Raw genomic sequence first — 12,885 nt, 5'->3', positions numbered from 1 at the left:
GACCTTCAAAATCTCGTCTGTGCAAAATGGTAATTTCTGGGCTATGTTCGTTCATCTACCAAGTTGAAAAGTCAACTCAAGCAGTAAGGGGTACCATGTCCAAATTTGAAAGAGTAAGGGGAGTTTTGATGGTTCAGAAATGAGAAGCGACCTATACCTCAGAAGTCATCGTGGATCGGTGGCTGCAATTGAGAGCCCGGCCATGAGGTTCTATGGGTTGTAGTACCACCCAGAGTGCTCAATCGCAACCCATTCCCTGCACCTTCTTTACAGGGCCATGTGAAATCTTTTTTTTTTTTTTTTTGAGAAAGCGAAAGTGGAATAAAGGTAAAATGGAAAGAAAGAAAAGCACTCTTATGAGGTTTTTACAGCTGGAGTACACTAGCTTGTGTTCAAACAGCAGAAAAAGAAAAATGAGGAGGAATATATACCAAAGCTACTTATGTCGGTGCAGATCTTGTCGGCAAGGTTGAAAGAAATATTCCCGATGATGACCCAAGAAACCTTGCAGTGATAGCTGATAATGTCGGAGACAATGGTGGAGAGATAATTGGTATGGGATCTGATCTTTTTGGATTCTATGTTGAGCATTGAATTGCATGCGCACTTCCTCAACCAATACAGAAGCGTTGTCTGCCATCTGCCAAAAGGAAAAAGAGAAAGCAAAAGAGAAATCAAAAGCAAGGAATAAACACCTGTTGACCCTAAAAACTACCAACCCTACGTGGCGCGCAGGCCGAGTAATCTATAAGCTAACTACGTCATTCGGTGAGTACGGGGCGTGCCAACTCGTCGGCCGAGCTCGACCGAGGAGTAAAATTTGTTGATGTTGCGTTGGGTGTGCTGCTGACTTCTGAATCTCGAGACTGCGGCCGAGGAAGGAACACTCTCGGCCTTCGGGTTCTAGAGCCTGAAGACAAGGCTGCTAGTTCTGTGAAGTTCAATATCAAATTCAGCTTTCAATGTGCCGAATGTAATAACTCGTAACACCTCACTTCGCCGAGAATGCTAATGAGATGACCTCATCCAATAAGGATTCAGAAATCCTTCTCGACCAAGACTTGGATAGATAACCAACCGTCCTCACGCGTAGTGCTATTGATGCCAACGGAAGATGTTGCGAGATCGGCTGATTCTACGGTGACAGAGCTATCTATGTCGACTGAAGATGTCACCGGTTGCTTTCACAGTGCTGTTGATGCCAACGGAAGATGTGCCAGCGAAAAGAGAAAATAAAAAATCTCAAATTGTTGAGAGAGTTTGTGAAGGGCAGTTGTGTGTTGAATTTGAGGTCCTTTGAATGTTGTCTGTGGCTTTATATTTATCATAATGAACTGCCTCATCCTCAAGTTATAGCCATGACACACGATTCTTGGAATATTACTTCATGTAGAATAATCATCCCCTAATCTCGTTGATTATCCCGTGTGTTGCATTAGGATAATTATCCTTTCATCACTCGTGAGCCAATTGGAAATCGTCATACGCATTTGTAGAATCTTGAATTACATGGAACCATAGATGTCATCACCTCTCTATGTTAGCCCGAGACAGAATCCTAACAGGACTCATATTCACTTGCCGCATGCAAAATCAAAGGCTGCCACCTAGTCATCCAATGCTAATGATAATCCACATGTACATCAGGTTTGTTGGTCCCTGACTAATCCCAAAAGCTATCCTGACCACATCACCATCTCAATTTCATCTTTATCGCATACAAGCATGTCCAGCAAAACAAACCAACCTGATTCAAGGCTCACGTCCCCATCACAAATCTACTTGCCTCCATCCCATTTATTTTGCATTAAAACCGAGATAACTTGTTAAGAGATAATTATTACGATTAAAATAATAATATTATCTCTTAACAATAATATCTTAACTTTCTTATCCAACGGTTGAGAACCATGCTTACTCAACGGCATCGACCGCTTAGGCCGATGGTGTAAAATCGGGTCCAAACATTGCCCCCCAGTTTCCTTGAGCTTCGGCTCGTAAGTCGAATGGTTAAGGAAATTAAGTCTCGTACCCACTAAAATCTCGTGGTATCGCCGAAGAAGATAAAAATTTCTCGGCAAACGAAAAACACATCATGCTATTAAGAACTCATAGTTGAGCAAGTGTGGCCGAGAATGACTGGGGTCGGGCAAGTGCTATGTTTTATGGCATGATAATCAACCTTTGGCCGAGCTCGGCCTGGTTTTATATATATATATATATATATATATATATACACTTCACCGCATCCGCATGGCATGAATTGATATGCACCCATACATCCATTGAAGCCTACACGCTCTGTCGTCCATGATACCCAAAGCCACATCCTGTTTCAGTCTTGCTTGAAGCCCGCGACCAGTTAGGTCCCTCAGTTTCAAAAGTTAAGTTTAAGCCCAAAATATTGGTTACATAACTTGGGAAGTATTTCTCGACAAATACGCCGAGCTCGGCCTAACAAACTCTCGGCAAGCAGCTCTTTTATATATACTCATCCTCGGCAAGATTAAATCTAATCAGCCGATTATATCACTCGTGCCCCCTTTATTTTCTTAAGCATCGGCTAGGCAACCGAATGGTTTAAGAAAATAATTTCTTATTCATTTTTTTTAAACAGAAGAAAACGAAAGTGGCCGATCAATAGTCAGGAGGAGGCCAACGATGCTTTACTCCAAGCCGAGATCTTTTAATATCAAAATTCTCAAATTGATTTCGCTCTAGGCCGAATAAAGAATTTTCTCCAAATATTTTTGACTTGATGAAATATTTTTCATTTTCGGCCGCCGAATATGTTGAACAATTATTATGCCCCCCAGGCATAATTTCAGTTTTTAACTCGAATAACTTAGCCGAATGGGATATCTCTACGTCGGCTTTATCGTCAATAACCATATCGACTGTCATGGTTTCGGTGTCTAAGACCATGTCTCCAATTACCATATCAATTGATGTGGTTTTATGGTCAGAAGTCGTGTATTGGTCTTGTTCGTCATTGGAGCACTCCTCAGACGAATCATTTTCTGAGTCAATTTGTGGCTCAGAAATTTGAACTTTTTTTTCTAGGCCTACCACACTTTCAGTCTCGACCGAAAAAATAGGTGGCCTTTGTTCTTCGGCCAAATTAACAATTTTCTTAGGCCGAATATTGGTTATGGCCGGAGTGGAAATTTGCCCCCCGACCTCTTGCCCTTCAGAAATTCTTCCCAATCTCTCGAGAAGTTGTTTTTGCTTCTTTAACAGGCGATGACACTCATCCCATGAAGCCTGATCGAGATAGATCATGTGAACTTCGTAGTTTTTAGCACTGGGTCCCACCGGACGTGCCAAAATGTTGATCCTAAAAACTACCAAGCCTACGTGGCGCGTAAGCCAAGTAATTTATAAGCTAACTACGTCCTTCGGTGAGTACGGGGCGTGCCAACTCATCGGTCGAGCTCGACCGAGGAGTAAAATTTGTTGATGTTGCGTTAGGTGTGCTGCTGACTTCTGAATCTTGCGACTGCGGCCGAGGAATGAACACTCTCGGCCTTCGGGTTCTAGAGCCTGAAGACAAGGCTGCTAGTTTTGTGAAGTTCAATATCAAATTCAGCTTTCAATGTGCCGAATGTAATAACTCGTAACACCTCACTTCGCCGAGAAGGCTAATGAGATGACCTCGACCAATAAGGATTCAAAAATCCTTCTCGACCAAGACTTTGATAGATAACCAACCGTCCTCGCCGTAGTGCTGTTGATGTCAATGGAAGATGCTGCGAGATCGGCTGATTCTACGACGACAGAGCTATCTATGCCGACTGAAGATGTTACCGGTTGCTTTCACAGTGCTGTTGATGCCAACGGAAGATGTGCCAGCGAAAAGAGAAAATAAAAAATCTTAAGTTGTTGAGAGAGTTTGCGCAGAGCAATTGTGTGTTGAATTGGAGGTCCTTTGAAAGTTGTCTGTGGCTTTATATTTATAATAATGAACTGCCTCATCCTCAAGTTGTAGCCATGACACACGATTCTTGGAATATTACTTCATGTAGAATAATCATCCCCTAATCTTGTTGATTATCCCGTATGTTGCATTAGGATAATTATCCCTTCATCACTCGTGAGCGAATTGGAAATCGTCATACGCATCTGTAGAATCCTAAATTACATGGAACCATAGATGTCATCACCTCCCTATGTTAGCCCGAGACAGAATCCTAACAGGACTCATATTCACTTGCCGCATGCAAAATCAAAGGCTGCCACCTAATCATCCAATGCTAATGATAATCCACATGTACATCAGGTTTGTTGGTCCCTGACTAATCCCAAAAGCTATCCTGACCACATCGCCATCTCAACTTCATCTTTATCGCATACAAGCATGTCCAGCAAAACAAACCAACTTGATTCAAAGCTCACGTCCCCATCACAAATCTACTTGCCTCCATCCCATTTATTTTGCATAAAAACCGAGATAACTTGTTAAGAGATAATTATTATGATTAAAAATAATAATATTATCTCTTAACAATAATATCTTAACTTTCTTATCCAACGGTTGAGAACCATGCTTACTCAACGGCATCGACCGCTTAGGCCGATGGTGTAAAATCGGGTCCAAACAACACCCCACTAGAATGATGTGATTTACTTTTCTTGGCAGATGTATGATGTGATTTATTTTTCTTATCTTTCAAAGACATCTGTATAAACCCCATCAGAGGGTAATAAAAAAATTTAAAAAAAAAAAAAGGGCAAGCCCAAAATAATGGGCTACAATGTCGTGTGGAGGGCGAATACCCATATGCTCAAAAGAGCCAAGCCCTATGGCTCCAAATTTATTTGGCACCCTGCCTCTATTATGACCCACCATGTGATCAAAAGTACGTTCAATATTACAAAAAATTATTCGGCAGTCTGCCGTTATTATCCCCAATCAAGTGATCAAAAGTATGCCCAGTACTCCCAAAATTATTCGACAGCCTGCCGCTATTATCACCAACCAGGTGATCAAAAGTACGTCCAGTACTCCAAAATTATATATGAGCATCACTCATGTTAATCATACATAAACATTCATAATCATCATTCATGCCAACATTCATGAGCATCACTCATGTTAACATTCATGAGCATCACTCATGTCAACATCCATGAGCACTCATATCAATCAACATAAACATTCATGAGCATCACTCATGTCAATCAGCTTCAAAAGCTTCATTGACAAAAGCTCCAGCTTCGAAATCTTCATTTACAGAGCTCTAGCTTCAAAAGCTTCATTTACAGAGCTCTAACTTCAAAAGATTCATTTACAGAGCTGTAGCTTCAAAGCTTCAACTTGCAAAGCTTCACCTACAAAGCTTCAGTGCATGGTCTACAAAGACCGCCTCCGAACAACCACCACTTCGGCCCATACATGGATTCAATTTGAAGTCTCCAACCAACAGACTCTATTGGCCGAAGACTTGGGGGACTACACTATATACCATATATTAAGCCTCATGAAAAATACTTGGGGGACTCTAGCCCATTATTTATATATTGAGGAGTGAGCCCTTATTCTATAAAAATGACTCATTCACCACCATTAGAGAGCATCAACTCTAGCCCATTATTCATGTATTGAAGAGTGAGCCCTTATTCTATAAAAGGAACTCCCTCACCATCATTAGAGATCATCGCCGCCTACTGAGCAACTGCTTCGCCGCGAGCATCAACTTTAGCCCATATTTATGTATTGAAGAGCGAGCCCTTATTCTATAAAAGGACTCCCTCACCTTCAAACACCATAAGCCGAGCCAACCAAGGCAACATAAGTCACAAGCAGAGCAGCCTCGCAACATATGCTACTTCTAGTTAAGCATCATTTCAGATTGGGCATCGCCTCATATCGAGTATCAATTATAGACGACATCTAGTTATTTCGGCTCACACATGGACTAAATTTCAAGTCTCTAGCCAAAAGACTCTTTTGACTGAAGACTTGGAGGACTACTGTTTGTACCATACTTAAGGCCTCCGTATTTATACCTAGTATAAATACTCGGATGACTCAAATGTAATTATGTAATAAAGGAATGGGCAAATATGTAATAAATGAGGAGCCATTATTCTATAAAAGGACTCATCACTCTCCTCATTAAGGGAAGCCAATTTCTTAGGCTTGAGATCCCCTCTCATATTCAGAGCAAAGCTGTCTCCCTCACAATCCTCTCAGAGAAATACAATAATCAGTGTGGACGTAGCCCAAACATTGGGGTGAACCACGATACATCTTGTGTTATTTACATTTCTTGAAAATTCACAGTCGGATTTACGTTGTTCCAAGATCCCTCCGGTTTTGTGCATCAACAAATACAAACACAATTTTAATAAATAAAAGAATCTAAGAAACATAACTATTTTAAGCAAACATAGTAAAAAGAATATAAATACCCAACGGATGACACTAATTTGCAGCTAGTAAGGGTATGGTAAGCAATCTTTGCTTCACTCAAGTTTGACTGTTTTTTGCTTCTTCACCCACAAAAATTTCCCCCTGCATCTCCAAAACTGGCATGTGAGGTTCACCAGACATAAGAGGAAGGGAGGGTGGGGAATAGGATCCTGGGTTTGGGTTGAAGATGATCAGACAGGTGGTCGAAGACAAGCCCTAGCCACCTGGTTTTGGACTTCTTTAGAGGACCTAAAGATATCGACATTAAGGAAAATCAAGACAGAAAACCTTCAAGACAAAAAAAAAAAGATACAAACCTTCAAGACAAAAAAAAAAAGATACAAAACGAAATAGGAAAATTCTTTCATAATTTGTTCATCGTAAAATCTGAAGATGAAGTAATATTAAGTAAAATTTAATGTTGAATTTAAAAACTAAACTTTGAAATACAGTCGATAAAATCAAGAGAATGTTTAGCAAAAATAGAGACTTGGACAAGATGAGCAACTGTATATTATTCACTTTATCTTTTATTTTGTTCTTGTCATTAAAACTCAAAATTTTCGAATTATTTTCATTAGTTTCCTATAAAATAATTGATTATATGAGAGAGTCTGCAGCTACAGAGACTGATGAGAAAGCCCATCTTCCCTGGCGATGCTACAAGAGCATGACTTGTAACTGACTGATAGTGCTAGGAGTAGGTCGATCGCAAAGTTTAACAGGATCTAATTTGGGCTGACTATGGGCTTCACTATGTTCAGGTTAGGAAGGTGGGCGACCTCATCTTCCCTAGGTCAGAAGTTTGAAATCTCGGACCTATTGAGAAAGATGAGGTCACTGCTATGGTGATTTTTTTTATTTTTTTAGATGAAGTACGATATTCATTGAACAGTGAAATACGTACAAAATTGAAGATAGGGTACTTATAGTGGGTCTCAATAAAAACCTTGTCGAGACTTTTAATCCAATCGAAGGGAAAAAAAGTGTTCCGCACTAAAATTAACTACTAGTACTATCCTCCAACAATAAATTAGAAATTACATTTGGAGGTGCTTCGAACCAAAAAACTGGATGATCGATAGTTAAACTAAACCTTGCAAGGCGATGGACCACTTTGTATCTCTTCGACCAAACGAAAGCTTCCACTGCTTGAAGCTTTGAAGAATCTGCCGTGTATCCTCAAACAAAAGGCCATAATTAACTATATCTGAAATAAACATTCTGCGCAATTTAATTTATTTTATTTTTCATATTAGAAATGAGTTGTAGCAATTTTGAGCTTAAACCGCATATATTGAACTAACCTAATAAAATACTATCCAACCTCACCATTTATTGGAGTCAAATTGAAGCTCTTTCGCTAACACGTAAATAAAAATAAGAGTAAAATTTAGAATTCGTCCCTAAACTTTCATGCGGGCACAAGCCCCGGCTTCAGAAGGCAGGGCAACTGCAATGCAAGTGCTCCTGCCTTCCTTGCAATTGCCTCCAATTTTTTTCGTCTTGATTGCTGGAGATGCTCTAATTGGGGTTATAAATTTGATAGTCTATGAGTTTTTACAGGCATCTATATTATACATATCAAAGAGATTTGGTGAGAAGTGCTTCCCGATCAAATTGGGTGATAAGAGGAGCTAGGGTTTTGGATATGGAGCACCGATGAGATCATTAGTTGGTAATTCGAGGCTTAAATCATGGATTGAAAATTACTTGGGTTGCCAATTTTCAAACCAAGAATTGCATGATTTTCTTCTTTTAGCGTTTTTGGAAAAAAATAAAAGCTTTATTGTAAAATCAATCGATAACATAAAAAACACCCAACTTACTTAAATTCTCTTCCCAAGAACGTGTAATTTCATTCTCAACATTTTGATTTGGTATTCTTTGAACTCTTGGCGTGCAGCAAATTTGGAGCCAACTTGCACACTGACAGACGTCTACATATGGTGGCGACACTGACAGATGTCGACAAGTGTCAACTTGTGGAGAAGTCCTTAGTTATTGTAGTCGCATGCGGAATTGGATCCTCGCCGGATCTAATTCATGGGGATCCTAGGGATCAACCCATGTGGACCGTTGATTAAAAATCGTGCGGTCATAATTTTTTTCTTTTTTATATTTTTCACGCAAAACGAGACTGTTTTACTTTTAAAACATTTAATTGTGACCGCACGATTTTTTATCAACGGTTCACGTGGGTTGATCCCTAGGATCCCCAGCAACTAGATCCGGCGAGGATCCAATTCCATCGCATGCGACTCGGTACTGCAACGACATACTCCACATCTTTACAACCCTTTTTTTTTCTTTTTCAAAAAAAACCTATTGACTGTAAAAGGATTTTTTTTTATGAAAAACTTGTAAATTTAGGATTTTTTTTTATAAAGCTAATTAATTTAGTTCACGAACCACTTGTTGGTGGCCCAGCTCAATGATAAAAGACGGATTGCAAGGTTTCAAATTAAAAATCGAAGGTCTTGAGTTTGAAACTCGTTGAAGCCAGACTTATGGTCAGAAGAGGTTGAAATGCTTTTGTGAGTCTTCCCAACTTCCGAAAATAATAGATAACCGTGACTTACCACCAGTTATTTCCCTTTTAAAAAAATAATAATAATTTAGTTCACGTACCATATATTAAATTATCGATTTGGTATTTAATTTATTACTCGACTAAAAGTTCAATTTTAAATTATTTTGTTAAAAAACAGAAAGATGATTTCTAAAATTCAACGAAATTGAGGTTTAAGATTCAGTTGACGTGCAAAGGGATGGATGTATAATATTTGTGTTGAGATCTCAGGTCTCAAAAACTTTTTTTTTCCAAAAAAAAAAAAAGAAAAAATTTAAAATTTAATTTTCATCCGAGTAATAATTTGGACCGTTGATCATCGTAATCGACCAATAGGTGTTCTCCACGTACGTGCGATGCAGGTCCACAGACTGAATATACACCCGCGAATTTCTACCTTTCTGCGGCCAACAAGCAAAGACCCTGAAAAGGTTGTAAGTTATTCTTATTCTTCCTATCTTTTGCCCTTTTTCTCATTTAAAATTTTGGTTCTCTCTCTCTCTCTCAATTCCAACAGAAACAAAAGAAAAAGGAGGAAGAAAAAAACAAAGTCCAAATTTGAAGCTGAGGTTGTCTGCTCCTCCATGGTAGAGCAATTCGTGACGTAAAATGGTGGTGGGAAGCCATTCGAGCCATGGTGTTCATCGTCAATGGAGATCATTTCATGATTTCTCCACGGCCGGGAAAATAATAATCTCCCTTGATGTAACATTCTCTTCGTTTCACACTTTGTGTTTTGTTGTTTTCCAGCCTTTTTTTAAGGATTTTCTTTTACAATAATTTGAGGTGGTGGGTTGTGTAATAATCACTTTCATTTATGTTCATCGGATTTCCTTTCATTTATTTAACGTGAAAGGTCAAGAATTTCAAAATGTGAGTGCGAAAATATTGTTTCTATCATATAAGCAAAGAAATTCGCCACTACGTTCTCTCAGTATGCACCGGTTCTTTTATTTTTGTTGCGTAATTTATATTTTCTTGATGTTTTGTTTCACTTATTCAAAAATGGAGCATTTTTGCTCACCACCATTTAGTGTGGTGTACGCTCACCATCCTATTTATCACCGTTAGAAGAGTTTGAATTTCAAGATTCATGTAGTGTATAAGCACAAATCTCAAAATTCATACTCATCTAACGGTGATAAATAAGATAGTGAGCATACATCACACTAAATGATGGTGAGCAAAAATGCACTCATTCAAAAATGCCTTGAGAAAAAGAAAGAGTACAAGAGAAAAAAAGTGTGAAAACCCAAAGTCCTTATCATTATGGATTTCAAAGATTTTGAAAATTTATAACCTGATTAGGGCTTTTTATCTTGTTATTCAGGTTGGATTAAATGGAAGCAAAAGCTACTTATTCATGAAGCGACTTCTGGAGCCCAGTTAGACCCTTTTTGGCGGATCCAAATCCTTGTTTCCTTTAAAAACCCAATAAAAAATCTCCGGCAGCTCCACTTTTTGTTGCACACGGACTTCCCATGTCACTGCTAGTGTGAACTGTGAACCGATTTTTCTCCATTTTTCCACTCTTTTTTTCCTTCATTTTTCAGTTTTTGGGCTCTCTGTATTTCATCTTTTCTCATCGTCTTCTCCAAATCCTGATCGTTGACTTCGAGATATGGGTTCCAGAATCGTCCCTTGTTCTAAGAGCTGGCAGAGCTCGCTTCAGATTTCGGCACCAATTTCTTCTTCGTTTTCGAAAGGGTTGTCGTTTTCGGTTTCTTTTCCTTCTGTGACGAAACCCAGTGGAAGAAGCAATGGAGCTCTAGGTTGCGGGTTCGTTCGTTGGCTGAATTCTTCCGGGTCGGGGAATTCGAAACGTCAACGCACTTCGAACCAAGTTTGCAGAGCGAAGTTCGATGATTTTTCGTACGAAGAATTGTCGAACCAGATTGAGGAATTGGCGCAAAGGTTCAATCTTTCCGAGGACGATGACGAGAACGTTGAGGAACCGGCTTTCTTGGCGTCGAAAACTTCAAAAATCTCTCCGATTTCGACGTACCCAGAAGGCCAAAACAGCAAAGGCAGCGGCTTTTCTATGCAGTTTTCAAGCTTGAAGCTCAATGCATTGGAACCCTCTCTGCTGGGGATTCATCCGGAGCCGCCGGACTGGCCGGAGAGAAGCGAAATAGTCAGGGCCACCATGGAAAGAAAGGCCAACAGCCTCGAGTTTCCAGTGTCCCTCCGGCTAATCAAGAAGAAGCAGCGGCAGCAACGGGAGGAGGGTCCCAAAAGAGAAGCAGGAGAATTTACTTTTTGCTCCCTCAACAAGGCATTCTCTTCCATGGTGTTCATAATCCGTGAGCTCCATAGCCACGCCTTGAGTATAAGGGAAAGTTTGTACTCTGAAGATCTGCAGGAGGTTATAGCCAAGGTGCAGAAGCGAGAGATGAACATGTCGTTTGTGTGGTTGTTTCAGCAGGTGTTTTCGGGGTCCCCGACTTTGATGGTTTATGTGATGATCTTGCTGGCGAATTTCAGCGTGTATTCGATGAATTGCAATGCTGTCGTTGCACCACCTCTGCCTGTATTGATTGAGACTTTGACCGAGACTGAGACAGAGGAACAACCCTACTCAAAACCCGATTATGTTTCCGATGACGATTCTACTAGGGTTGTGAAGAAGACCTCGAATGAGGGCGATTTTCGTGACAATGCGAGCACAGAAACTTCATTCAGGCATGCCATTGTTGATATCGAGAAGATGTATGGCATTTCCTTGTTCAATGGGGAGGAGTTCACGGCAGAGGAGGAGGTGAAGTTATGGAACTCTGTCATGGAGGAAGCTTCAAGAATGCAATCAGAAGCGAGGGATGAGGCTCTTGATCACGAAACCGTGCAGAAATTTGTGTCACCGATAACTGTGAATGTCGAACCGGATTATCATGAGCACTACTTTAGAACTGATCTTTTGTACCAGATGGGTTTAGCTCAGGATCCTCATAATGCGCTTCTGCTCTCAAACTATGCACATTTCCTCCATGTCGTGGCTCGCGATCACGATAGGTGAGTATCACTTACCAAACTATCTGCTTCAGTGTGCTTACGATTTTGCATTTATATACATTCTCTGGTTTTATGATGTGTTTGTATAAACCTAACTCGACTGAAAAGGATTGGTAGACGACTAGACTGGTTAGCTTCGCCGATGCTTCAATTCCCATTTCCATGTATTTGTGATGATTTTGTAGCAACTAGACCTCTAACGGAGTTCGATTTTAGGTTATGATCCAATTAAGTTTTTGCTTTTCATACAAAAGGACTCAAATTCTGTGTAGTTTGCTGACCGGTGTTGTGTGATCTATGTTTGCGTTTGCAGGGCCGAGGAGTGCTTCAGGCGCGCAGTGCAAGGGGAGAAACCAGACGCTGAGGCCTTGAGCCGGTACGCAGACTTCTTGTGGTTAGTAAGGAAAGATATGTGGGGCGCAGAAGAGAGGTACCAGCAAGCAATGGCAGAGGAGCCCGACAATCCCTTTTACGCCTCCAAGTATGCCAATTTCCTTTGGAGCACCGGCGCCGAAGATACTTGCTTCCCTCTCAGTACATCCTACGATAACTACAACAAAGTTTTGTAATTTTTCTAAATTTTGACGGGGTACCGACATCCGGCACTGCCAGGGATGTATTCCGGCCCCGAGTAAATTATCTATCTATAGGAAAGAATGCGATGGAGAGAATAAAAATGTCATTCTCGTTCTAGACCAGAATAACCGCGGAGTTATCGCCTCTCTTAGTTTTGTAATCCAGTTTGATCGCAATAAGAAATGAGCCTGACAATGAGTTTTGATGAAGTTTTTGTCTAAACTAAACAGATTCAAAATGGAATCCCTTGTATGAATTCCGAGGCGCGGTAAATTCCTCGCCGGTCATCTGGCCGACGTCGAGAAATACTGTT

General features: G+C 40.3%; 1 protein-coding gene across 1 annotated transcript; it reads left to right on the top strand.

Annotated features, from left to right (window-relative positions):
- The first annotated feature begins 9,474 nt into the window (after positions 1 to 9,474).
- On the top strand, positions 9,475 to 12,781 carry LOC103455109 (uncharacterized). The gene is made up of 3 exons (XM_070824890.1): positions 9,475 to 9,692; positions 10,318 to 11,996; positions 12,310 to 12,781. The coding sequence occupies exons 2-3, from the start codon at positions 10,609 to 10,611 to the stop codon at positions 12,563 to 12,565; spliced, it is 1,644 nt and encodes a 547-aa protein (XP_070680991.1). The 5' UTR covers positions 9,475 to 9,692; positions 10,318 to 10,608; the 3' UTR covers positions 12,566 to 12,781.
- The last annotated feature ends 104 nt before the right edge of the window (positions 12,782 to 12,885 follow it).

This window comes from Malus domestica, chromosome 07 (genome assembly GCF_042453785.1).
Source record: "Malus domestica chromosome 07, GDT2T_hap1".
NCBI classification, from domain to species: domain Eukaryota; kingdom Viridiplantae; phylum Streptophyta; class Magnoliopsida; order Rosales; family Rosaceae; genus Malus; species Malus domestica.
Note: the sequence above shows the minus strand (reverse complement) of the source record. Positions and strands in the feature narration are given on the sequence as shown.

Bases quoted from the DNA above. Each gene is read 5' to 3' on its own strand.
- LOC103455109 (XM_070824890.1), top strand. From the start codon at position 10,609: ATGGGTTCCAGAATCGTCCCTTGTTCTAAGAGCTGGCAGAGCTCGCTT. The intron at 11,997-12,309 runs GTGAGTATCACT...TTGCGTTTGCAG, and splicing joins GTGGCTCGCGATCACGATAG to GGCCGAGGAGTGCTTCAGGC.